This window comes from Pipistrellus kuhlii, unplaced genomic scaffold, assembly GCF_014108245.1.
Source record: "Pipistrellus kuhlii isolate mPipKuh1 unplaced genomic scaffold, mPipKuh1.p scaffold_m20_p_6, whole genome shotgun sequence".
NCBI lineage: Eukaryota > Metazoa > Chordata > Mammalia > Chiroptera > Vespertilionidae > Pipistrellus > Pipistrellus kuhlii.
In genome coordinates, this window is record NW_023425562.1 from 36,341,669 (window position 1) to 36,369,468 (window position 27,800).

At 42.8% G+C, this 27,800-nt stretch overlaps 1 protein-coding gene across 1 annotated transcript; it reads right to left on the bottom strand.

Moving 5' to 3' along the window:
* Positions 1-12,445: 12,445 nt before the first annotated feature.
* On the bottom strand, positions 12,446-27,672 carry GALR1 (galanin receptor 1). The gene is made up of 4 exons (XM_036419302.2): positions 26,875-27,672; positions 22,702-22,767; positions 16,228-16,551; positions 12,446-14,697 (listed from the first exon to the last, which is right to left on the bottom strand). The coding sequence occupies exons 1-3, from the start codon at positions 27,550-27,552 to the stop codon at positions 16,234-16,236; spliced, it is 1,062 nt and encodes a 353-aa protein (XP_036275195.1). The 5' UTR covers positions 27,553-27,672; the 3' UTR covers positions 12,446-14,697; positions 16,228-16,233.
* Positions 27,673-27,800: the final 128 nt, after the last annotated feature.

A 27,800-nucleotide genomic window follows, 5' to 3' on the forward strand; every position in this document is an offset into this window, starting at 1 on the left:
CAGCCCACCCCCCAGAGCGAGGCTCCAGCCCCCCAGACCAGGAGACTCCGAGTCTGTTTCTGGAGGAAAACGGCTTTCCATAATGACACACAGGGTAAAATCATGTGGAAAAAAATGCCATGGAAAATGAAAACCCTCCAAAAGCCCACTGGGGACAAATTAATACTTGACTCACAAATACTTTACTAATTTTCACTTGGGTTATTACATTATTGTTCACAAAATACAGCTAATCTGGTGCAGTATGCAAATTCTGGAGGAATATTGGAGACACAGAAAAGTAATATTTACCCAATGTAACTGAAAATTTTAAATGTAAAAGGAGTTGGTAAAATACATTAGAATTCCCAGGTTATATAAACTAACATATTCCATGGGGTCTGGCCATAGTTTCTCTGCATTTTAACTTAGCTTGTTTTCATACAGTAATCAGGTAGGTATATGTCTTATGGATACAAAGAAAAAGTTCTCTATGGGTAGATTAAGAAATACAGATAGTCAAGAGAGGCTGCAACCAAATTAAAAAAAGAAAAAGAAATCTAATAATGCTGAGTGCTATGGGGAGGCAATTCAGAAACCCAGTTATGGCTTATCGCCTGGGTGGAAACCAGGTCTTTCTTTGTGTTTTGGCTCATCAAAGAATGATTACATGTTATTAGAGCCAAATTAAATGTTAAAGTGCATTTGTCAAAGAATGAACCACATAATAAACCAACATTTAGGACACCCCTCTTCTAAGAATTTTATTTTTATTCCAACAAATGAATCATAAAGTCCTCCAATGTTCAAGCTGGAGATAATTTGGGGAATAGTGACCTTATTTTTCAAGTAAATTGAAGCCCAAAGAAGAGTTGGCAGCACAGACAGAGTACTCTCCTTCTTCATATATTTGTCTTTCCAACCAGGTCCCCAAGGATGAGCCAGTGAGTGTTGGGGAGGGGGAAGGGTTACCTGGGTCTTTCTGGCCAGAACAGAATCTCTGTACTTCCCATAAGGCTTCAGACTAAGGGAGTTGTTATGAAACCAACCATCTGTCTATCAATGACATAGCAGGGCAACATCGCTAAAGGAAAAGAATCCTTTTGAATTTAACTTAAAAATGAGCCTGCAGTGGAAGCTGCTTTGTCCAAGAGCAAGAGTGAGCCTTTTATCAGCCTTGGACTCTGGGAGATGATGACATGTCAATGAATGACCCTCCAGTGTAACAAATGCTCCATCAGGTGGGGCATGTGGATAATGGGAGAGGTGTATGTGTGGGGCCAGAGAATATGTGGGAAATCTCTGTACCTTCCCCTCAATGTTGCTATGAACCTAAAGCTGCTCTAAAAATAAATGTGTATGGTGCCAAGTGGGTACTACACTTATTACGCGTATCACTTCATGAATTATATAAATATTTAACCTCTATGGCAGCGGTTCTCAACCATTTTAATGCTGTGACCCTTTAATACAGTTCCTCATGTTGTGGTAACCTCCAACCATAAAATTATTTTCTTTGCTACTTCATAACTGTAATTTTGCTACTGTTAATGAATTGTAATGTAAATATCTGTGTTTTTCCGATGGTCTTAGGGACCCTGCTAGCAGGTCGAGAACTGCTGCTGTAGAGCCTAAGACCATCGGAAAACACAGATATTTACATTAAAATTCATTAACAGTAGCAAACTTACAGTTATGAAGTAGCAATGAAAATAATTTTATGGTTGGGGTTTACTACAACATGAGGAACTGTATTAAAGGGTTGAAGCATTAAAAAGGTTGAGAACCACTGCTCTATGGTATACACCTGAAGCTAATATAAAATAACTAGAGGCCCAGTGCATGAAAAATTAATACACTAGAGGGGAGTGGTCCCTCAGCCTGGCCTGCCCCCTTTTCAAGGTCCAGGAACCCTCAGGAGTGGAAGGCAACCCAGCAATCAGGGAAAGGCAACGCCCTATCACACCTCTGCTGCTCCCACTGCCAGCAGCACAAGCCTCAGCTGGTCCTAATTACCTGAGCCTCGGGTGGCCCTGGGCAGCTGGGGGGCTGAGGGGACTGGGGGGCTTTGGAGGCAGGTGCACGGAACAGCCAGGCCTGCCTGGGAGCAAGTCCAGCCTTGCCGTGTGCCTGCGGCCCCAGTGGGGTTGAGGGGACTGGGCGTCGCCATCTTATGGCTGTGAGCACCACCATCTTTGAGGGCAGGCCAGTCAATTAGCATATTCCCTCCTTATTGGCTGTGGGTGCCGCCATCTTTGAGATGGCATGAGGATCAATTGGCATATTCCCTCTTTATTAGATAGGAGAGTGAATGTCAACTGTAATTGACAAGTTTAAAAAGAACTCTAAAATTAAATATAAAATAGTCTATTTTTAAAACTTATGAGATGCTAAACTGTATAGATAATTAGGCAGATGATCATCTTCATTGTGGGGGAAGTTATACCACTGAATATTAGATTTATTTGGAGAGAATATGACTTAGACTTCTCTAAGGGGGTCTCAGCTCCAAATATTGGGGACCATTAGCCAATTTCTCAGCAAGACTGGAGCCAGAGGTGGAGGAGAGGAACTCCTCTCCTCCTAAGGAGGGATGCCTAATTTATACACCTTTCAGCTCCTGCTCCAGTTTATGTTCTTCACATTTTTCCACTGCACAGCCACGTTCATCAACTGCCTGCTTGTGAGGACACACTGGAACAAGAGCAGATCTGTGGAGTATTGAATACGATCTTAAAAAAATTTGGAGAACTAGTTGGTGAAGGAAATGTGGTTAAAAAGAAGTGGGGGAGGGGGGAGGGAGAGAGAAAAAGAGGGAAGGAGGAAGAGGTCTGTTATGTGTGGTCCAGCAGGAAGGGCCTCCATCTATTCTTATTTGCACATTAAAGGTTTGGATGATATATTTATGCTGAAGTAGCTTGGAGCATCCTTGTATATTCATTTTCCATTATTCTTATTTCAGATGTAGGCAAAGTATTTGCAGATATATAAATAGAAATGTAATCCAACACCGTACAGCAACATGAAACCCTGCTTCCAAATTAGCTTTCTGTTTTTAAAAAGGAACAGACATGGTGCTCTTCTAATTAGAAAATTATTTTTATTAACTGAATTTGGAAAATGCATTAAATGCAAAGAGGAACATAAAAATGATTCATAATTCCTTGCCAACTGGTGTTTTAAAGATGTCTATATGGTGTGTGTATAATAAGCATGTTCACAATGCACGCACACACAGAAAAGAGATGCACTGCTTTCAATGTTCTATTTTGTGCAAATAGTTGCTATGGTCTATTTTTCATGCTCAGCTGCAATGTTTTCCTGAGAGCACAGTTGTACCCAGGAGTCCTATGGATATGACAGGTACAAAGATATTAGTCCATTTAAAAGGTGCATATTAGACTACAATGTTCCAATTATGTCAAAGTTACAGAAAATGACAAAGTTCAAGTGATTTAGCCTTGTTCCTGCTCATTTCTGTTCTTGATAATCCCTCCTGTAAAACTCTTTAACTACAGGGAGGCACACAGAGGAAATGATATAAATGAATAAGTATTTGGAGAGTTGGTGAAGAGGAACAAATACATGTGGAAAGGTAACTGGCAATTCAGAATGACTTATAAATGCCAAATACGGATCCAGACAATGGGGAGAGTTCCACCAGCAAGGTGTGAGGGCTGGAATCGCAGGCAGAATTGGACTCAAAAGAAAGAGTCTACGTTTGTACAAGTGTAGACTCTGCATTAGTCACATTTCCTGACTAACTGTAACTGTATAGCCTTTTTCTCTTCACTTAAAGCTCTCATTCAAACCTTTCTTCTCCAAGCAGTATGGCCTGATTGTGTGTGGCAGAACTTAGTTATTGTCTTAGGTTCGAAGTGCTCATTCTGGCCCATGAATCCTACAGGACCCAACCTAATGCTGATTTCCATTGATGAGAGCTGCCTCGTTTGCAACATTTTAGCCACAGCATCCTGACCAACAGATTTTCCGTCTACAGCCTGCTGCTCTTAGCACCTGTGAAGACTTTCCCCACTTGCATCCACTTCACCTGCTCATTCAGCTTTGGAAAAGCTTCTTGTCTCCCAGACACACATCACCCTGTGTTTGAGCCTTGCATGTCTCCTGGTTCCCCTCCCGCCTCCCCACACACATCCTCAGACTCACTGCACTGGGACTTCCTGGTCAATGTGTGGTGTTCCTGGGAGGTTGTAAGCTCCATAAGGCAGAAATCACTGGGTCCAAGCATCACTGTAACCATAGCAACCAGCATTTTGCCTGATACTTCATAAACACTCCAAATGAATTAGCTGAGTGTCTTTCCTCAAACTAGTTGGTATATCAGTATTTCACTATCCTAATTCTAAGACACAAGGAAACTTGACTGGTGATCCGAACGTCCAATCCCAATACTAGACAGTTGGTTATTTAGTTTCTCCAGTGTGAGTTGATACTGAGATAAAATTTGATCTGCCATTAGCAGTCTATGCATGAAAGTGGGCACTAGAATAAATAGTTCTAAAGATTTTTTTTTTCTGCTACTTTAGCTTAACAAGGAAGCCTGTGACTGCTAATGAGGTATTAGATTGGGATCTTTATGGGTTCCAAATCTACTTCATTGGTTTTAAGAACATATGTTAGTGGAGTATCAGAAAAAAATGGTGCTACTTATGTTTTTAAGGCCATTTATTCAGAAAGTCATTATAGCAAAAATGCCTTAAATCAGAATCTTCCTAATTCTCCTCTTATAGTAGTGCCCAATTTTCCACTGACTCCTCCCACTCCCCCTGGTTGTAATGGGGAAGTTGATCAGGGTGCCCCTGGGCTGCCTGTACCTGAACAGGTATCTGATGACACCCAGTGAGTTAAAGGGAGGTTTGGAACTAAAGTCTGATTCGATATAATGTGGGAAACAGTTACTAATTCCCAACAGTAGGGCTTTGATTGTTGTACCATTTACTGAAATAAATTATGATTTCTTCTGTATATGTATTCCTCTAATGCCCTCACTTTTTAAAGTTTAAAATCAATAACTTCTTTTAGAAGCAGTCATAGGAGACTACTTATTGTTTACAATTCAAGTTCCCTGGTGAATGAATGAGTAGCTGCAATACACATCTACAGGCATATATATTTATAGCCTTTAAATGTAACTATAATAAACGTGTTCATCTTGCTGAACTCACATTTATGAATTTAGTAAAAGAGACAAATTATGGTACCTTATACATTAGGCATGAACCATCTCAGCACATACTTCAGTTTAGCAATAATTTAGATAATGTATTTTAAGACTATGAATATTTAATCTTCCACTATTCTGTGCTGGGAGTATAATAATCTCCCTCTAGAAACAAATTCCTGGAATTTTATTCATTCTCTCTCACCTTCTCTGAATGATATAATTTCTTAAGAGCCACTCATCAGAAATTATGTCTAGAAAAGAGACTGTAATACACATCCTGTAATTAAGTTGGACTTCAGAGAGCAGAGTGGCATTTATATGTATTAATATCTTTTATTTCAAGTGTCTACAAGCACTTTCTCCTTCCACAGTTAGCCCTATAAAGTCAGACAATTGCAATTTACATAACAGCATGAGAGACACTTGAATGTACCAATTAGAGTTTAATGAAAACTTTAGTGCTTAATAATGTACTCCTCATAAGAGCTTTATGCATAGAGAAAGATAAATCATATGCACATATATTCTGGCCTGGCCTTCAAAAAGGTAGAACTGTAGAACTGGAAGTTAATTTAGCTGCATGAGGTACAATATCTCTGCTGGGAGGAATGTGCCTGGACTAAAGGGCTCACAGATCACAGGAGTCACCACCTTCAGAAACAGCCCATCTCGCCTTCACTGTCCCCTGGAAACCCTGGTGTCATAATTGCTAATATGTTAGGAACAAAAAAATGAGTGTTATTTCCCTACATCCACCAAAATCCACCAATTTTATTACAAAAGTCATAACTTCCCCTGGGTAGGGAAAGACAGGTGGAGAATCCCTTCTCACTCGTCCCATCAACACATCGATGAGCATCTTGGGTGAATATAGAGATAATTCTGTTCCATCCAGATAGTGTGCTGGACCTCAAGCCTGGAGATGCAGGATAGGTGAGCAGGCAAATTGCATACTGGACCATTTCATGGGATGAGTGTAAAACCATTATGGGACAGGCTTTGGTCATTAAGGAGGGTGCTACAGACTTGAGGTTTGAATCCCCAGGTTAACTTGAAACCTAATCCCACTGTGCTGTATTAGAAGATGGGGCTGTTGAAGGTGATTATGTCCCGAGCATGGAGCCCCTATGAGTGAGATTAGCATCTTTATAAAAGAGGCTCCAGAGAGCTCCCTCACTCCTCTGCCATGTAAGGATGCAGGAAGTGGGCTTTCACAAAACACCAACTCTCCCAGGAACTTGATCTTGGTGTTCTCACTTCCAGAACTATGAGAAACGAACTTAAATTGTTTCTAAGCACCCCCGGTCTATGGTAGTCTGTCATAGAAGTTACAACAGGCTGAGACAGGACAATTTCCCACAAGAAACCAATGGAGTCCTAAGAAACAGTGATGGGGTTAAAAGAGGTGATGTCAGAAAGATGGAACAGAGAAGACACGCCGTGCTGCTATGCAGTCTTCTCAGAGGTCCTCCTAAACATACTGTTTTAACTCCTTGTAGCCCCACATTCAGCATTTACAGAATATCATTAGCACTGGATTTCCCCCCATTTTAAAGTAGTATTTTACTATGTCATTGAATATTACTTGTAGCTAGAAAATGATATTAGAATATGCATTTTAAAATGGCTTTATTGAAGACAAATTCTTAACTATCAAGTCTATTAAATTTTTAAATACTTTTCACTTAAAGGAAGCATAAATGATTTACTAATGTCATGTATACATCATAATTTTAGTAATTTTTGTGGTATTTTTAAATTATTTTGACAATGAATAACAACTCCTATTAAGAGCTTTCCTCTTATATAGGAAAACATATAAATTTCTATAGGTTTGCCAAAGGACAATATGGAGCTTCCTCTTACTAAATAAACAAACATGATAGGAATTGGAAAGAAAAATTAAGATACTATTCAATCCTCTGTGGCATCACAGATTTGGGCATAAGGATTCACTATAGATCAGGCAATATTAAAAAGCATTATTGAATTCAAGATAGATTTCACCTGTGTTTCTTAAAATTATGATCATGATAAGAAACTTCAGAAAACACGGGGGAAAAGGAGGGAAAACTAGGGACCCAGCTCTGACAATCCAAAGCCCTTTCCCATGGCCAAGATCCTCATTTCAGGGGTACAAACAAGTCCTATAATTTGATGTAGTGAGTACTTAAGTTTCTTCAACAATCAAATTAAGTTTTAAATAGCATATTTTGTAGTTTGAATAAATTATATATCTGTGTATTTCTAGCCTTAAAGCATGTAGACTGTGTTGTTGTTAATAAAACTTAAACCACTTCAATGCATTACTGATTCACTGTGGCCTTTTTTCATTTTATATTTTGTGTGTTGATCTTATATCCTGTAACTTTACTGAAATTACTTAGTTCCAGGAGTATTTTTTTAATAGATTCTTTAGGATTTTCTATGTAGACAATCATATCACTTACAAATACAATTTTTCCTTTCTGATCTTATGCCTTTTATTTATTTTTCTTGCTTTATTGCAGTGTTACATGCCTATATTGAATAAGAGCAGATATCCTTGTCTTCTTCTGATCTAAGGAGGAGGCATTCAGTCTTTCACTTTTAAGTGTGATGTCAACTATAGGGCTTCTTGTAGATGCTACTTATCAAGTTAAGAAAGTTCCCCCCTATTTCTAATTTTCTGAGAGTTTTTAATCATAAATAGGTGTTAGATTTTGCCAAATGCTTCTTCTATGTCAATTATAATCCTATGATTTTTCTTACTAATAATTTTTCTTAATCAATGTATCCACCAGTTATTATGGTGGATTACATTGATTAACTTTTTCATGCTAAAAAATTATATTTATGGAATAAACCTTACTGGTCATGGTGTATAATTCTTTTTAAGCATTACTGGATATTAATCACCAATATTTTATTGAGTTTTTTTGTGTCAGTGTTCATAAGAGATATTGATTGGTAGTTTTCTCTTTTTTTCATATTTCATGTTCTATATTAATATATACTAAAATTATAATTACTCTTATATTAAATGCTGATAATTTCTTGTGTTTTTAAAAATAATCCTTACACTACAAAAAGTTGGACATTGCTGGGCTAAGTAATCATGAATATCTCTTTTACTTTTGTGAAATCATAGTTCAATTCATGAACAATGCTCAGGCATTAGAGGGTGATGGAAAGACACATCCTGATGGAAAAGACAGACATCAATGTCTTTAAAAAGCAAGTGAGCATTTGGGGAAGAAAAAAATACTAATTATCTAAAATGGGGACAATCAGTTTTCCTTCAGACATCTTCCCAGTAACATTTAAAATTATGAGTAGGGTCTAAAAACTTATAATAAAAACAAAGTGCAATATAATGATTTAATATTTGACATTGTTTTTCAGGAATCAAGGCAGCAAATGAATCTTCTCAAACATGCAATAAATAATTTAGGAATATTGTGTGCCTTTGAGACCTTTGAGGAAAAAAATATCACTTGGTCAGTTGAATCCAAATAAAGAGCTCATAAAAAGAAAGGATTTAAAAACATCCTATCGGTAAGCAATGTTAAATTTAAATATAGAATTAAGATTTCTGAAAGAGTTTTCCATGATAACGCAGTCTAAAGCTGAAATGAGTTTATAGTTTTAATCATAATAACTTCAATTCCCTCCAAACTTCCATAATTTTTGTTTTTAACTTATGATGATCAACTCTGTAAATTTAGTAATTCTTTCAATTTCACTTCATTTTATTTTTTGCCAATCAAATTCAAGTGAAATTAAATTTAATGATTTTATTTATAAACTAGAGGCCTGGTGCACGAAATTCGTGCATTAGAGGGAGGGTCCATCAGCCCAGCCTGCCCCCTCTCATACTCCCAGAGCCCTCAGGGGATGTTCTACTGACAGCTTAGGCCCACTCCCTAGGCAGAAGTCTGGCCTCCCTCTGCAGGAGTGACTGGACAGATCAGGGGAAGGTGCCAACCCCATCACCCTGCTGCTGCTGCCACTGCTGGCCACTGCCACTGCCTGAGCCTCAGCCTGGCCCTCAAAGCAGCCACTGCAGCTCAGGCAGCTGCTGCAGCTTTATCTGGAAGACGTCCACTCTAATTAGCATATTACCCTTTTATTATATAGATAATTGGCACATTATATCCAATATTTCTAATGTGTCTTCTTCCTCCCTCCATCCCTTCTTCTTACCCTTTGTGACTATTTATGTCCATTGGGGAGATATGTCCTGAATGATATTCAGAAGATGTTGCTAATGGCTATTTCTTGATAATAAAATTTCAGAAGGTGTTGCTAATGGCTATTTCTTGATAATAAAATTTTGGCTATTTCTTGATAATAAAATTTTGCTAATGGCTATTTCTTGATAATAAAATTTATGTTTTTACAATTTCTTATAATAATTTTGTCATTTTTACAAAAAAAATGGGCATGTATTAAAAGACAAACAGAGAGAGACAGTGGAAAAGAAGAGGAAGAAGGAGGAGGAAGGGAAGAGAATAACATTTTTCAAGTATAGGTGCCACCACCATGATTCACCCATTTTTTCTATAATGGCTCCCAAGAAGAGTCAAACTAATTTAACTCAACAATCTTGTATTGTGTTCCTGAAATTTGGGAATGCTTTATAAAATGGTGTAATTACGCCTTGTTTGAAAATAGCATACTCATAAATAAGAACACTTTGAGCAACAAATTTTATTTTCAATTCAAGAAAATTGGTCCAAATCACAAATTCCAGCTAGATTTCATGCAGCACTCAGAGGTAGGGCAATTTAGGAGGACTGTAATTGTTACTACTTGGATTTATGTAACTTTTTAACTTTTGGCTTTGCAAGTTTACTTGTATTGACACTAAGTTTATACGTGACATCCATGCCAAATTTATAGATAATGAGACAAATTTTAGAGAGATAAATCTGAGAAAATGCTTGTAACAGCATCTTGAGTAGAACGATTCATGCTCAGTGTTACTTATACATCAGTGTTTAAGCAATCACATGAATAAAATGAAAACACAAAATACATAGATTTTCTTATTCATACTACTACTACTATGTTATCAGAAGGTCTTTAATTGAAAACCCATAAACACAAAGTAAGTTACATTTATCTCTTAGAGATAATAATTTAGTTAAAAATTAGCAGCCACACAGAAAGACATGCACACATTTATTTAAACATAGATTTCAAAGATTGGCATGCAACATTTTTGAATACTCTCTTTACCCCTGTACATTTTGGTAGGAATGAAATGAATGTATAGGTGCTCTTGTCCACCAAGCTATATTTTTTAAGGAAAAATTTATGATTATCTCTGAAATCCTTAAACATAAATTATCAAACTCCTTCACACTCTTGAAGACTCTTAAATTTATATAGCTGGGTATTATAAGAGTTGAACAGATAGATCTAATCAATATAAACCATAAACATTTGAATGATATGGGCTCCCCATCAGCCAATTTTTTCACCAAATCATTGCAGTTTGGAGTTGTAAAGGGCCATTTCTACATGAGTGGTTGTGAACTCAGGTGTGCACCTGGAGATCTTTCAAAAACATGCCTGAGCTCCTACTCCAAACCAATTAAATCAGGTAGCAATTCTCAACCTGTGGTCCCTGGACCAGCAGCATCTGTATCAGCAAAGAACTTGTTAGAAATGCAATGGGTAGGGGGCACATCAAACTTCCTGAATCAGAACCCCGGCAATCTGGGCTATAACTGGCTCCTCAGATGATGCCCTGCTTAGCAAGTGTGAGAACCATGCTCTCCGGTGAGGTCTGAGCACCTGTGCCTCCTCTCAAACCCCAGTTCATTCACGTGTGCTGTGGTTTTAAGGCTCATAACCCCCTCTGAATTCCTCTTTTACATGTAAGAATACTCAAGGCAGTGTTTCCATAAGCAACTTCCCAACAGAATTGGGAAATGTCCTGATGTCCGTCCCCTTTTTACAACACGCACAGTGTCCTCCTCACCTAGGCAGATGTCACTTGAGAAAGTCAAAGGTTTGTCCCTGACCCCAATGAGCTGCGTCATTGACATTTACCTCTTCAGCTACATCTTCGTGCCAACTACATTCCATTTAGAAGGAAAGTACCACAGTTCACGGTTTCCATTTCAAACAGTATTTTTTTCATAGTCGAGGCTGGGCGGCCCTGACAAATGGTGCCAAACAACAGCTTTGCGCTGATTTTTTTCTTCTAACGAGATGGGAAGACTTCTACTGAAAATCGACATAGCCCCACACACCTCTGCCTCCCTGGATCTTTTCTGTCTCTAAATGGAGACACCATCTGATTATTGGTACCTATGATGGCAAACCACAGCAGGACACCTGTTTACAATTCTGACCCTGGTTCTCTGACTTAGGGTTGTTGTGTGCCCCAGAACTCCACCTAGATTCCCCCTCTCTCATCAAAGACCAGGAAGCTCTGGCCCAGGGATGGCAGACAGCCCCTTCCCTGATGAAACTGGAGAGTGACCAATATCTCTTGGCATGCCCAGAAATCTGTTCCCCGGCAAGCAGGATGAGGTGGCTTAACCTAAAGGGACACCAAAACCTTTAGCTTATAGGGTTGGTGCTTCACACAATTGTCTGACTATGGCAAACTCAGCCAGACTTCAGATGCAGAACGGCCCGCTGAAGTTATTTCCACAAAGTCTACCGAAGCAAGAAGCTTACTCAGCACCCCCCTTCCACAATGACCCTGTCACCAGGGCTGCACTCAGGACAGAACTCGAGTCCTCAGACACTCAGGACTAAGGCTGCTGAGCAGTGGCGAGTGTGCATTCAGGACCGAGCAGTGAGAGGCGCCAGCACAGCAGAGGAGCAGGCGCCCAGGACCTGATGTATCTCCAAAGGTCTCCTGCCATCAAGGAGGTGCACCCAGGGGCCCAGGGTGGCAGCTGCCATTAGACAGTGAGTGTAGGGGAACCTGCCAGTGAGGAACCCAGCATCTGGGGTCTGTGGCACTGTCACCATAAACAATCCTGATGCCTAAGGACACACGACCTGCTTTCCTTACACAAGCTGGCTGTATGCAGACACAGCTCACTAAGGTGACCAGATCGTCCAGGTGTTGGTGGGATAGTCCTAATTTCTAACAATTTTTCCCACATCCCACAGCATTTTTTAAAAAGTCTCAATTTTTGGAAAGAATCTTTTCAATGTTTCCAATGTTTCCAAAAATCAGGACTTTTTTTAAAATGCCACAGGATGCAGGAAAAATTGTTAGAAATCAGGACTGTCCCGCCAACACCTGGACAATCTGGTTACCTTACAGCTCACACCAAGGAGGCCTCAAGCATCTCAAATTGTTCCTCAGGCTCAATTTTTCCACTTCGAAAGGAGAAAATATCAAAGTACAGTACCAATTAGAATCAGATAAAATCATCGTTCGGTATATTTTTTTCTTTTCAAGGCATCAAGTAACCATCAGCATGCTAGGCCACCCACTATTTCTCTACGTAGTTTTTTATTTGTATTTGTATTTGTATTTTATTTTATTTTATTTTATTTTACTTTTTCATCACCACTTATTTTCTCTATGCCTTCTTCCACCTCCACCCACACCTCACACCCCAGAAATCACTTGTTGTTAAAACAAACAAGTCATTAAACAAAGCCACAAACATCTACTTGACAAATAACCTAACATCCAACATTTTTTTTAATGACCAAGAGAAATATAAGCTATTCACAAATGTAAAGCCTGGGGGATATTCTCAACCAGCATAGAGCAACATTTACAAAATGTAGATGTTTCCAGAGGAAGCAGACATTGATATATTTACCCAATTTACACGACTGTGGTTTATGTATGTGCATTTAATAAACCCCTTCAAGCAAGAGCATGATGAAGCTAACAATACGTTACTTTCTGGGTGTTCTGCGTGTACGCTGCCTCAACACCAGCGTTTCAGAACTTGAGGGAAGGAAACGGATGTTCAGATAAATTGTCCTGTCCTGCTCAGAAGAAGCCTGGCCTTGGGGGTTCAATTAACCCGTCAGAATTATTACTGCCTTGTCTCAAGGTATCTGAGATGCCAGGCAAATGCAATCACCCGTGAGATCACAGTGTAGAGCTTAGTCACACGAAGCCTTCGTCAGTGTGACTCATGCAGTTCAGCTGTCAGCCCTCCTCTCGGCTCTAACTCATCCCAGCTGAGGCCGAACAGGAATTTTCCTGTGGTGGGTATCTGAGTGAGGAGGTCCAGGTAGAAGCAAATTACCAGCGAAGCACAATACCAAGTTGGGGGGCAGTGGGAAGTAGACGAGGAAAATGGTGCTTTCATCCTAACGTGCAGTTCAATTTTATTAACAGCAAACATATTTACCTAAAATGTGCAGGAAACAGCCTCCACCCACGTTGCTGAGCACATGCAAGGCCAGAATAGGAGAGAGAGGATCTTTTTAAGGTTCCTCCTGGGAGCACAGGACCAGAGAGCCTTTCCGGCCTTGTCCCTGTATTCATCAGTAGGAAGCTGAAACTGGGGCTTATTCATAAAGCAGCAAGCACTTGCATATTCCAGAGCCTGTCTCCCTGCGTGGAAGCAAAATGCCCTGAAAAGCAACCACTGCCTTGGCACTGAGGCAGCCAAATCTAAGGAGGAACTATCCCTTTGATTTGAAGTTCACTGAAAAATCAGGTTTCCAAGCAGCTGACGTCAAAGGCACACGCAGTGCTTCTCCCTGAGCCTGGCGGCTGGAGAAAAAAAAAGCGTGTTGGCTGCCATCTGTCCTTTCTGAAGAAAACAGGGTGCTTCTGAATGGATCACCACATCGGGCATTAGGAAGGCAGCCACCTAGGAAAGGCACGCACGCCTCAGATGCTCCTTGGGAATAGGAGTCTGTGACAAGTTCTCTGGAAAACGTAGGTTTAGATCTTTGCAGGATGGAAGTTTTCATCAGGATCAAAATTTGCTATAGAAGTAAACAACCTAAACTCTGAATGAGATGCATGGACTGAAACGGCGGTGGGCGGGAAGGATACCTTAAAACTATAAAATGAATTGAAGTGCATTATCAACTCAGCAAACTGGGGGTTCTCAGGCAAGTTATCACTCCGGCACTGAGCCTTTGGCTTCCGTGGCACCAACGGCATCTGGGAGGGACTGAAGAAGGCATGGTGTGGGTCAATGCATTGTGCTGAAGCATTTTCCCTGTGTCTTAGAAACATAAACATTTTTAAAACACTTCCATGTGTGTGTGCGTAGAAATCAGAAGAGGAAACAAGGGGACAGACAGCCATGGCACAGGAAGCTGCTGTCATCCACACAGGTCCCGAGGCCTCCAGCAGTGCTGTGTGTACAGAAGCTGATCTGGTATTTGCAACTTCAAGCTCCACAAGCACATGAGGTATCATTGTCAGGATATGACGTCTCTGCCACTGTATTTGAATAAAATGCAAAAAGATTTCCACACACAGGACTTAGGCTGTTCTTTAAAATACTCACATCCACATACACACCACTGCTCTCCACGGCCAGCAAGCATGAGGCTCAGAATCCCATCCTCTCCAAGGATTTTCTCCTCATCTGTCCAGAGACATCACAAATGAAACCCTTTGAGCTGGAGGAATGTAACTCGTGATCATCAATTGTGAGCTAGAGAAGTCAGCGTGCAAAGACTTACACTGAGTCTGTTTTTTGCCCTAAAATGTGATATTTTACATGGAGTCCTGATCTGACATAGGTGTACCTTAAACAAAACCTTTTTTGTAATCTTCATCCTTTTGTCTCCTCCTAAAATATATCAGGGTCTTGCATTCAGAAAGGTGTCTTCTAATATGGGATCACTTGATCTTTTTATGCCATTGCCTCATTGTAAACATGAATAGATATGTCATTGTGATGAAAACCACATTTGAAACTCGAGTGGTGATGATTTCAACCCCAAATTAACATTTCCAGAGGGAGTAATGTGTGGGGTAAATGAGCAATAACATTATTGCAATTCAATAAAAAAAGCACTTGTTTGTACTAGAAAGGACATCCCTAGGTGGATATCCCTCATGTTTTCTTCCAGCGTTACCGGAGCTGAGCACTCAGCCCACTGTCCCCACGCAGCCTGCCCACCCCGTCCTGTGACTCACTGAATTCTGACTGCTCTTCGGACCCTAGAAATTATTACCTACACATCATGCTCACTGACATTTCTTTAATTCTCTCTTTTGAATTGGTTCCACTTAAGACATAGCTAAATTCTTGGCTAAGAATACATATAATTTAATGCCCAGTTTCATTGTCAAGAACTCATTCACAGCTTCCACTGCTAGCATAGTTGTACTTGGCACTTTTCTCTGAATTTTACTTTTTCAGCCAACTCTACAAAGCCCAGGTTCACGGGGTAGGTTTCATGTGACCTTGGACCAATAGCTCATACCCAAGAGTCATGTGACCAACAGCTCACACCGAGAGTCACTGCTGAAACACCCCTTTGAGCTCCTGAGACCAACTCAAAGGACCTTGTGGTCGCAGCTGGAGGCAGTGCACGGTCTGAGTTCTGTGCACCACTCACAGCCCACAGCAAAGGTGACCTGTGCAAACACACTGGACAAAGTCTGAACCCCGCTATGCAAATGGCCACAAAAATAACACCAGTGAACATTTTCACTGTCCAGATCATAATTTGTAATGTTATCCCTTTTCTTAAAATTGAAGAACTAAAGCATAAATTTCTTTCCTAATAAATTCTGCTCCAAAATATAGATAATAAACATTCCTGACCATACGTAAAGGTTAAATCCTTATTCTGTAAAGAATAGAAATATCTATGGAATTCTATTAAACTTTCATTTCTTAAGAGGCAGCATTTTCTTTTCCTTTTTAGAAATAGAATTTCTAAATTAAATAAAATTTGGAAGTAATTTCTTCTAGACCTAGGGATTTCCTAAATGACCCAAAGTACTTTTTAAGCACAAGTAGAATTTAGCCAAAACAATATGAATTGTTGTTAAGGTAACAGGTATAGCCTTCCTAAACCTCCGCCCCACACCTCCCCCTTCCCCTTGTGTTTGTACATGCCTGGTCCACATGGGGAAAACACCATGCAAGGCCCACACACACCTTCCTTCACACGTGCGTGCAGTTGGTGGATGGTGGGGTGTCCAATCGACTTCTGTTTTCTTTGGCGTTGCTGAGGGAGGACTTGCCACACACATGGCACTTGAACACCTGCTTGTAGGCCTTCCTGAAGTTCTCGGAGAGGAAGGCATAGATGATGGGGTTCACGGAGGAGTTGCTGTAGGCCAGGCAGTGCGCTGTGACGCGGAAGATGAAGGACGCGGGAGTTAGCGGGAAGACCCCAAACTCGACCCACAGGTGGATGACATGATGCGGCAGCCAGGAGATCCCGAAGACCACGACCACAACCAGGACCGTCTGTGCCGTCTGGGGACAATGGAGGTGGGGGAGGGCGGGGGGAGGAGGAAGGCACATCAGTCCCGACAGGAAAGAACCCAGCATTGCAAACACATCCTAAGATAATCTCATGACTCTTCCCATGGGATCCAATGGATACTAAATCTGTGCTCGGCATTGACCTTCAGGTCACAGATTGGTTTTGTTCAAACTTCTCCAGGGCCTGGCATGACCTGGCACAGAAATAACTTAGCTGTGTGTGTGAAGTGCGTGTGAAGGGTGGGACTGGTGCTTAGGTCATAGGAATAGATAGGTCTAGAGATTCAACACGGTCCCTTCAAAACCTTCAGCAGCACCTGGAGCCTGCCCTGAGCAGTGGCCTCCACAGAGACATGCTTCACATTTTAGGGCAGATGTTTAGTTCTCTTCCTCAGTCTTTGGCAAGTTAAGGATACGAGTCTATCCCAGAGACGGTGTGGGTTTCAGTCTGTAGACCAATGAAACCACTTGCTGGCACTGTAAACCTTCCTGTGCTCCTAACCCAGCAATACCCAGAGGCAGGGTCCCTGTGTGTGAGTGAGGGGGTGTCTAGGGAGCAGGAATGGGCAGTCCTCCCCATAAGGACTTCAGCAGGGCCGAGTCTCCCTGCCTGCCCTCTGTCCCCTCCTGCCTCCCTCTCCCTGCACACTGCATGGAGACACTCACGTCACCTTCTCCAGGGCTGCAAACCTGCGGGCTGGGGCCAAGTACATGTTGAAAGGCAACTACGAAGCTGCTGTGATAAGCTGACACTCCATCTCTAGGAGTCAGTCAGACATGGTGATCCACTGATATTTTTTAAACTATAAAATGCAAAGCAATCAGCTGGTTCCTTCCTTCAAGGGTGGCCTCCTCCACCGAGTGAAGCTGAGGAAGCAGCAGGGCCTAGCTGTCTAACGCTGACAGCAGAAACGGGGCCGCGAGGATGGCATTGAGGACTGTGTGACCCGCTGAGACCACTCCCCATCTGCCCCCTGAATGGCTAGGACACAGGCAGGAACTGCTCAGAACTTCTAGTTACCATCAACCGCCTTCCACCCGCCTGCCTGGACTTCCTCATCTGTGCCTCCGAATCACCTGACCACAGGTGTACACAGGTGGCAGGATTAGATGTTACTGCAGGAGGCACAAAGCAAACAAGTGATCAGCTCAGATGCATTAGGGGACCGTCTGCTCTCCATTCATTTCTCTCTCAGCGCAGAAGACACTGGTTCCCAGATCACGGAGCCAAAACCACTTAAAGGTCCTTCCACCTGCAAATGGAAAACATCACCTTCTTCCTAAGACAACAAGAGCATCTCTACTTCACAACACAGATGCCCCCTGGACATTGTCTCTGGCCTCTGTTAGGGAGTACCTGCCAAGTACCAAGCTTAGGGCAGGAGGAGAGCCAGCAGCTCGTGGATTAGCAACTAGGGTTGGAGGACCCACAGGGAAATGCAAGGCCTCTCACTGTGTATTTGGGTGATTCAAAATCTACCTTTTTACTATTCATAATCTCTGGTCTGTTCAGAACCAGGAACAAGACTATTTTTGTTGATCAACCTGTAGCTTTCAAATGAGACTGGGTTACAATTTGCAATATAATATCAGGAAAGAACACTTAGTGGCCACTTCCATAGACTGTGTCATTTATCTAAGGCTATTCCCAAAAGAGTTAACTAGAATGCTCCCCACTAAGCATCCATAAGGCTTCTCTATGCTCCCCATCTCACACATCTCAACCCATCAATGGTGAAATTGTGTTGGCCAGGGCACTGACAGTACCCTGGCAGTTCCCAGGTGACTCCAGGTCAGCTCAGCGATGTTAACTCTAGCAAATGAGTCCATGTGCACCCTTAGACACAGCATATTGTTCATCCATGTGGCCCGCACATGGTTGTCTCCTATCTCCCTTGCACAGAGAGTCCTAGCCCTCCAAGCCCAAGGGGCTGAGAAGCTGGGAGGAGATAGGGGGAATAGGAGGGAATATGAGTATAGGGAAGAAGCCCTCACATGTGGGCAGAATACAATCCTTCAGTCACTATTGCTTCCCATGCTGGCTGGATGTTGACAATCTGGTCAGAACAACCGCCAAGCTGAGGCTGAGAAAGTTGGACATGCTCATCCCTGCCAGGGCATGGCTCCTACAGACCTCAGATATCTGGGCCTCAGCCCCACGGCTCAGGAAGTTTCTAAACATCTCAGGTGTTTGAAGAACCACTGATAAAGACCACAACAAAAGCAAATCATTTTGCTCACTTCCAGTTAAAGGTGAAGTTGTTTCCTCAATGTTCACTACCCCTGATTCTACACACACATACATACAAGCCGTATTCTCCCCAGAAAGACTTGGAAAAGCTGCTTCCTCTCTTTCCCTTTGAAATGTCAGGCTATGGGAAAGAATGTCCTTCAATGGATAATGAGGATGATTTCTTACAGAGCTTTTCTTCATTTCCTACAGCATCGGCCTGAATGAGAGATGGATTTGAGCCTGGTGTATGTACCACTGTGCTCAGCAGTCCACACAGAGTGTGGAATTCCAGCCCAGGGCCACCATCTGCAGGCATATCCTGAGCCTATACACTGCCTCCTCCACCTGGGGGTGGGTATTTGTAGGTTTCTTTTTGCTCCTTAGGCTGAAAGTATCTGAAAAACATTCATCACTCATCTTCCTGGGACATGCTCTTTTTCAAGTCATCTTAGACATCTGTTTTGGGGTTTTTTCTTCAAAGAATTTTGCTCAAAATATGTCTAATGGAACTAGGCTGGACAGAAAAAAAAAAAAAAGTACCTAAAAGATGAGAATGATAAAAAAACAACAACAACAACAACAAAAAAAAACCCATGCTGTGATTGTATAAATGACTGTCAAAGAGCTTGCTGAATACTTCCAGCCAGAAGGAGAAGAGTCAGTGAAAGAACCCAGTGGCTGACATGGTGTCAAGAGGACCCCTGTTCCAGGTTCCTCTTGGCCGTGACCAACCCATATGACGTCTGTCCCATTCTGATGGCTTGCAAAGGCTATTCCAGAGCTCATCTTAGTATCTGACCAGCCTGTGGCAGAAAGCATTCCCCTATGTCTAGCTGTGCTTGAGCACAGCGCTGGCTCCATCGCAGGGCTCTATGATGCCATTGCTATTATTCCTGAGTGAAAATTACATCCTCCTTCTGTATTTCCCCCCAAATATGGAGGACAGCTGCCTGGGGATCCCTGTGTGGATAGATACAGCTCAGAGACAGAAAGCTGGACTTAGCCACAGAGAGCAGAAACTGGGAACAAGTGAAGCTGAAGTGAGTGAGCTGTGACCATCCGAGCTCCATGGAGCCATCATCCAGCAGGCACTATGCAGAGACCCGGGGGTAGGGAGTCCTTCTGTTCCCTGCCTTTGGGAACTTCCCATTGAGCCTGGCTGTCTACCCCAGACCTCCGTCTTCTTTCTCCTCTCTCTACCCTCTTCTTACCCTCCCCTGCACCTCTCTGCTCTCTCTTTCTTAGACACGTACACACACAGACGCACGTACTATACTTTATTTGTTCTGTGCAAACAAGGAGGCAATTAAATATATCAAAGGAGAACTTCTGACATCTGTTCAGATGCTATTACAGGTCAGAGGCTGTGAGAATGGAAGAGAAACTCTGCCTCCCTTCTCCAAATACCCTCTCCTCGGATAAGAATTACACACACACACACACACACACACATATATATAATACACATACATACACACATATTTACATGCACATTACACACACATACAAATTGAATGAAGTAATATTAAACTAGTTACTAATCTTTAGACCTTGTTATTGTAAAATAAAACAGAAGTTTTTCTTGTCATTTTTTATAAGACCTGTTCTCATTCTTTTAAGCCTGTTCTCATTCTCTTAAACCATGTTTTTCTCTGGGACTTTCACAGGTTTTCTCCAATACTTTTCAAATATAAGAACTAAAATCACCATTGCATGCCGATGAGATCCAGCTAGCCTTAAAGAAATGCTTCGTTTCATCCCTGTTGCTGAGCACAAAATTTCACGCATCAATGACAATCTGTATCATGGGTAAGCAGCATCACCTCCTGGGAGTTCAGCCAGCATCCCCCCTCCCAGGGTCCCCAGGTGGACAAGGCTCATTCCTGTCCCTCTGCAGGGTTGGAGCCCGTGGCCACTGGTCCTGTGCAGGGCAGAAGCTCTGCAAATAACCATCCAAGGGCAAGTATTATATAATGACACTTAATTGTTTTTAATGCATCCCTTTCTTGGAGATGAGGAGTGTGGCTCAGAGGGTAAACTAAGAGATAGATTAAAAACAAGGCCTCACTGAACACAGGCAGAAAACACCCACTCCACCCCACCCCACAATTTTAAGCTGCTGTGCAGACGAGTCCACATGCTGGAATAAGCCTGTGTGACTGATGGCTGCCCAGACACAAGGACAGACACTGGAAGGGGCACGAAGACAGGCCTGCCGCCCACACTGTGCCTTTCACTGTCAGTTGCTTCTCCTAAAAATTATCTGGTTGTATTTCAAATGCAAGCTGGATTGTGGCTTTTTAACCAATTGTCTATTATTTCTATCCATCACCTTTGGGAACAAATGTATGTTTCCTACATCATCGCTTATCAACAAGTGAAATCCAGAAGAGCTGTGCTTTACTTAGGTCAGATTCTAAAAAATAAATATAATTAAAATATAATTTCTGCAAATTACTTGTCATTCATCACAATAAATATTTAGAAGGAAAAACAACATATTTAAGATGTTATGTCCAATATTTAGGGGTAGCAATGTCTGTTTATAATCTCCTCTCCCCTATTTAGGGGTAGCAATGTCTGTTTATAATCTCCTCTCCCCTACAAATAATCTCATTCTATTTTTTAAAATTAGACATTATACAGATGTTAACTGAGTACGAGTTAAATTAACCCTATTTGTAAAATAGCTTTTTCCTCAAAATGTAAAATGTCAAAAATAGCAGGATGTTACATGGGTTAACATCACTCAGTTTAGACAGAATTAACCTGATAATAAAGTCAATTAAAAATGGGGCCTTGGCCGAGGTGACTCAGTGGTTAAGCTCTGACTTATGAACCAGGAGTTCACGGTTCCATTCCTGATCAAGGGCACATGCCCAGGTTGTGAGCTTGATCCTCAGTAGGGGGCATGCAGGAGGCAGTCATCAATGATTTTTCTCTCTCATCATTGATATTTCTATTTCTCTCTCTCCCCCTCCGTTCCTCTCTGAAATCAATTTTTAAAAAAATTTTTTAAATGGGTAGAATCCCCCTCAGAGACTTCTCCCAGTTGTAAATCTCCTCCCAAGACCAACATCAGCATAGGTCTAAAAGGGACAGAGAACGATAGTGCCTCCTCATGGGCTTAAGAGACAGATTCCTTCCCTTCAAAGACAGGCAAGCCAGGGCCTTCTGGGGTCACACCAGAGATGGGAAATACACAATAAAATGACTGCAGATCATACAAATTTTGGATGTGGTAATTCTACTACACTCAGTCCCAATCAAGCTAGGACACAGCTCCTATAGAGGCTCAGAACCCCAAACCTCCATCTACATTTTAATGCTTTGCTTTAGTGGTCTATGTTATATGCACATATTCATGCATCCTGATGCATCCCAGTGAAGGTTTGTCATAAAAAGAGGAAGAATGAAGGTATCATGATGGGTTGCTAAGAGTTTTCTTTAGGAGTAATGATGATGTCATGGTGACATTTGCTTTTGCAGAAGCAAATGGTTCTCCAGAGCTGATTTTGTGTCTCCATTCTACACCTAACAGTAAGAACTTCCCTTCTAACACCTGTCCTTAGGAACCAAAGTTTCACAGGTATTGAATGGATATGAGGATAATTAAGGATAAAAACAGCTCTCACTGGTATGGCTCAGTGGATAGAGTGTCAGCCTGTGAACTGAAGGTTCCTGGGTTTGAGACAGGTCAAGGGCACGTGCCCGGTTTGCAGGCTCAATCCCCAGTGGGGAGTGTGCAGGAGGCAATCGATCAATGATTCTCTTTTATCATTGGTGTTTCTATCTCCCTCTCCCTTTCTTTCTAAAATCAATAAAAATACATTTAAACAATATTTTTTAAAAGAATAAAAACTAAGCTGTAAACAGTGACATAAATAATATAGATTTGCAAATATTACCTTTTTCTTTGATGCCTCTGACTTCTTCGACATGTTCTTCAAGTTTTTATGCAAATGATTAAGAACCTGAAAAACACACACGAATGAAATCAGTTTGCCTCATGTCCCATAATTCACTGTCTTTTTGTACTGGCAATTCTTGGAATTTTGAAAGAGTAACACCACTATTTATAAAATCATTCAAAATGAAATACAAATAAGGGATAACATAATGATGATTGTGAATTGCCTACTGCACCCATATCCAGGTGCAGATCGTGGTCAGAGCACCTGAAACAGAATGTTCCTGTGCAAGTCGCTCTAGAGTTTTGTCCAAAAAGAGTCACACCACTACCCATCCTTGTTAGTTCACCTTCAACCTGGATTTTCCCCAAGGTTATCTGTCCTCACCATCCTCAGGTCTCGATAAACGTTGGACACAATGTTTAATCCCAGATATGCACAAAAGCTAGATGTCCGTTGCTCTTTTCTCTTTGCCACCTGTCTTCACTACAAGTATCCTTAAAGCAAATTTCCACCCATTAGGCCTCCTTTCATTCTTTGTTCAAACCATAATCATTGTGGTGAGCTGTGAAACAACCTACACTTGGAGAATCCGGCCTCACTCACAATCCGTACACTATCGGCGATGTCTGACAATAAATGCTCTGTCAGAAGTCTTCTTGGGAGACATGGCTTTCCTTGATCAGAGAAACTATCTTTGTCTTCTCTTGCCAGTGTGACAGACAGGAGAAACAATGTGGAGCATTTGCCTCACATAGTGCAGGAGTTTCTAGCAGGCCCATACCAGACAGGTGTGGGAACTACTTTCATATCCCATCTGAGTGGAAATCTAAGTAAAAGTGGCCTCTGATTGACTACGGGCTTTAGATTGTCCGTCAGTTGCTGAGTGAGTCTCTCCAAGAACTCAAACACATTCTAGCCGCATCCCCGTTTCCTTCTGGCACCACAGCATGGAAATAATTTTATCAAATTGGACTTCTTGCCAAAGCCCACCTCATGAACTACTCAACTGTACTCCTTAGGTGTTACTGAGATGTCCATGAACTGGGTGCAGACTTCTAGGTAATCAGTCATACCTAATAGAAAACCAGATTTATCAACCAAACTTGGGGCCCTACAATGGTTAAGTTGTCACTGGGGTGTGAATTTCTGGCACCAGATCCCCAGCTCTGTTAAAACACTTCTCATTTCCTACAGTGATGTAGCATTATCTGTAAGACAAGACTTTCACCTGCTACAGTAGCACTGGGATCACCCTCATTATGTTGCAATGGGTTAGGTCAGTAGTTGGCAAACTCATTAGCCAACACAGCCAAATATCAATAGGACAACGATTGAAATTTCTTTTGAGAGCCAAAAACCGACTTCTGTGCATGGACCACGAAGTTTTAGTAGCGTTCTACGTGCATGCCCGCACGTGGTATTTTGTGGAAGAGCCACATTCAAGGGGCGAAAGAGCCGCATGTGGCTTGTAAGCCACAGTTTGCCGACCACTGGGTTAGGTTACTATTCTGCCAGTGGAAATCATGGTACCAAAAATTGGATGGAAGGAGCTTTTTCAGAAGCAAATGAGAAAGTTTTTCAAGGGAGAGGTAGAAGCCAGAAGCAGGATGCTGCCTAGAGAGGACTGGCATGGAGAGGTTCCTCAGTAGCAGCCTCCCCAGCAGGAGACCACAGGGGGACACTGGTCACTGAGGACAAGGGATAAAAAGAGAGAACAAAGAAGAGGCAGCAAAACAAAACCAGAGGGGGACACCTGGAAAGGAAGTCAAAACAGAAATGTCAAATGTTATCTGCTTCCTAATGCTGTTCGGGTCTATTCAACAAACTGTGGGTGACATCTCAGTAACACCTAAAGAGTGTTGTTGAGTAGTTCATGGGCAAAAAAAAACAACTGTGCTGTTCCTAGCTCTGCTTTGCTTTAGTGGTCTATGTTATGTGCACATATTCATGCATCCTAATGCATCCCAGTGAAGGTTTGTCATAAAAAGAGGAAGAATGAAGGTATCATGATGGGTTGCTAAGAGCTTTCTTTAGGAGTAATGATGAAGTCATAGTGGCATCTCTGCTCTGCTCTATGCACTTAGAAGTACGTGTAGGAAGTATGTGTAGGAGGCATATACTCAAATCCGAGCCAGCTCATTATGAGCACCAGATTCACCTGGGAGTGTGGAGACACTTGGCAGGATGAGCATGTCACAAGTAATGGATGTCTGAACTTAACATTCAGGTAGCAAAATCCTTAACTGATGAGTTTACACTTGATGGTTGAACTAAAGAAAAGCAACTTGACATTACATATTATCTCCATCTGTTCAAGCCACGAAGTGAATTTGCTTAATTACGATGTATTCAAAATATGATTTGGACTTATGCTTAAAAGCAAACTATCTCCATATTTTAAAAAATCCGTATGATCATTTGTTTACTGAATTTTTAAAAACCATTTTCAAACTTTGCTCTAAGAAAGACATGTAGCCTAATTTATTTCTAGAAGTTTACCTCGGTCATTTCCATTAAGAAGACCTAAAAACCTCCAGGAAATAAAGAAATTATGCTTCAGTTCTAATCTATGTAATTATGAATTAAAAAGTACATCTGTGAACAACCCCTCTTGTCCCAAGCATCATGTCTCCAAGGTCCTTACCAACTGTACCCTCCATCAGAGGACAGGGAATCCCTGCATTGAAATCCTTCCTGAACCATTTGCTAGCTTCCTGATCTGATCAGTTGTTTCATTCCTCCAAAACCCCTTTCCCTTATCAATGAAACAGGGACCAGAGCTCCAGCCTAGGGGTTAAATGATCCAGGGCACATGTCAGGCTGTTGCGCTGTGCAGAGAGAGCTCTGTTCTCTATTAGCAGAGGCCCCTGAGTAAGCCAGCCATTTACCAAAGAGCTAAGCTAGAGTTCTTTTCTAAATTCCTTATTCCTTTCATGCAGGCCATTTTTAAAAATAATATCCAATACTATCACCATTCAAAACAGACATAACTCTGCATGGATGGTATGGGTTGGGGATAAAATCCAGGTGGCTTATATTAAATATTATTGGTGAGAATAGTACTTTCTAAACTGAATAAAATTATTGTTGTACCTCATCTGGTTATTCATGCCACTGCAGTCAGAGCCATATCAGAAATAGAATGAGACTCACCAAGAGATGGAGATAATGTGGTGGAATTTCAGAATTGGGGTCCAAAGGTGTTTCTCTGATGGTGATGGTAACTCCCAGACTGCATGCTGGGGACATTGGGTTTTACCTCTCAGTCAGAAATCATATGGGTATTAGGCATATGCTTTTTTACGCAAATATAAACAAGTTGTGTGAAATGTTAAAGACTTTTGATTTGTATGAAATCTTCAAAACCCACGTGTTATTAATGCCAGAGAAGGTGGGTCTGCTGAGCGCTACGGGTACTAGTTGAAAGAAGAGTAAGGACAATGTCAGTGCGCATGAGCAGGTCAGGGGAGCTGGACCAGGTGTGCCCTCCCCAGGGAGGGAGTCAGTGGGATCTGCCACGTGAGTCACTTACCTCCTTTACACAACCTCTCTAAAAGGACACCCATTCATCCCAAGTTCTCTGGAGACGCAGTCAGGACTCTGTGAAGAAATGCTGCTTTCCCACTGGGTTTACATGGCTAAACTTCTGTGTGAAATAAAATTGAAGTTCTATCCCCAGGGCAATGGTTCTACAGAGCCAGGTCCCACCCAGCCTCCTTTATGGGAGTCACCTCCTCATGTCCCAGCTGAGTGCTGGCCAGGGGACAAGGGGCCCCGCCACAGGGCAAAAGGCCCACAGGCTCAGAGTGTCGGGTGCTCCTGGTGACTGCAGTCTCAGGCAGGCTGGCCAGGTTTGAGGAGCTAAACCTGAGCAGGTTTCCCTGTGCCTAGAGGCTGAGCCTGAGCCTGCCTGTCTGCTGCCAGGACAACCTGGGGTGGCAGAAGGCTGCCACCTGGGGGTAAGTGGGACTCTGGGAACTTTCCTAGCGTCTCCCAAACTCCTGGTAACTTTCTCCACATCAAGCTGGCAAACCGGTGGTGGCGACAGGGACCAGGACAAAACGGTGGGGACTTGGAAAGGGGAATGGGGACACGCAGAGAAACCCCAGGGCCTTCTCATCCCAGGCCCTACAGCCAGCTACGCCCCCCATCCCTGCCCATACCTACCTTGGCATAGCAGAAGCAGATGAGCAGCAGGGGCAGCAGGTAGCCAAAGACAAAGGTGCACACCACGTAAGCCTTCTTGTGGTGCTGGTCGGGCCATTGTTCCCAGCAGAAGGTCAGGTTGCCGTTGTTGCCAGACTCCCGGTGGAAGAGGCGCTGGTGGTAGGCCACCGGGGAGGCCATGGCGATGGACAGCGCCCAGATGCAGCCCATGCCCAGCAGCGCGTTGCGGGACACCCGCAGGGAGGAGGAGCGCCTGGAGTGCACAATGGCCACGTACCGGTCCACGGACATCGCCACCAGCGTGAAGATGCTGACCAGCATGGACACCGTGAAGAAGTAGTGGGTGAACTTGCAGATGAAGGCGCCCAGCACCCAGGAGGGCAGCACGTACACCGTGGCCTGGAAAGGGATGCAGAAGAGCAGGTAGGCCAGGTCGGCGACGCTCAGGTTGAGGATGAACAGGTTGGTGGTGCTGCGCGGCTTGCCCGGCTTGCTGCGCGCCATCACGATGATCACCAGGCTGTTGCCCAGCACGCCCAGCGTGAAGATCAGGCCAAACACCACCAGCGTGATGAAGTTCTCCGTGCCAAAGCCGAAGAGCTGCGGCGGCGGGTCCGGGGTGGGGGGCTGGGGGCCGCTCGCGTTCCCCTCGCTGAGGTTCCCGGCCACCAACTCCATGACCTGCAGGGACGTCACCCGGGCGGGCGCGCTGGTGAGGGCTGCCTGCCAGGGACAGAGGTGCCAAGGGGGGAGGGAAGTGCTTCCTGGGTGGGACCCAGCCCCGAGCTCAGAGTGCCAGTTTCCGAGCCTGAGCAGCCCTGGCAGCACTGTCTTTGGGAGGGTCTGGCTGAGTGCTGGACCTTCCCGGGCAGAGGCGGCAGTCCCGAGAGCTCAGGGGAGCCCTCCCCGGCCGCCTCAGCCCGCTG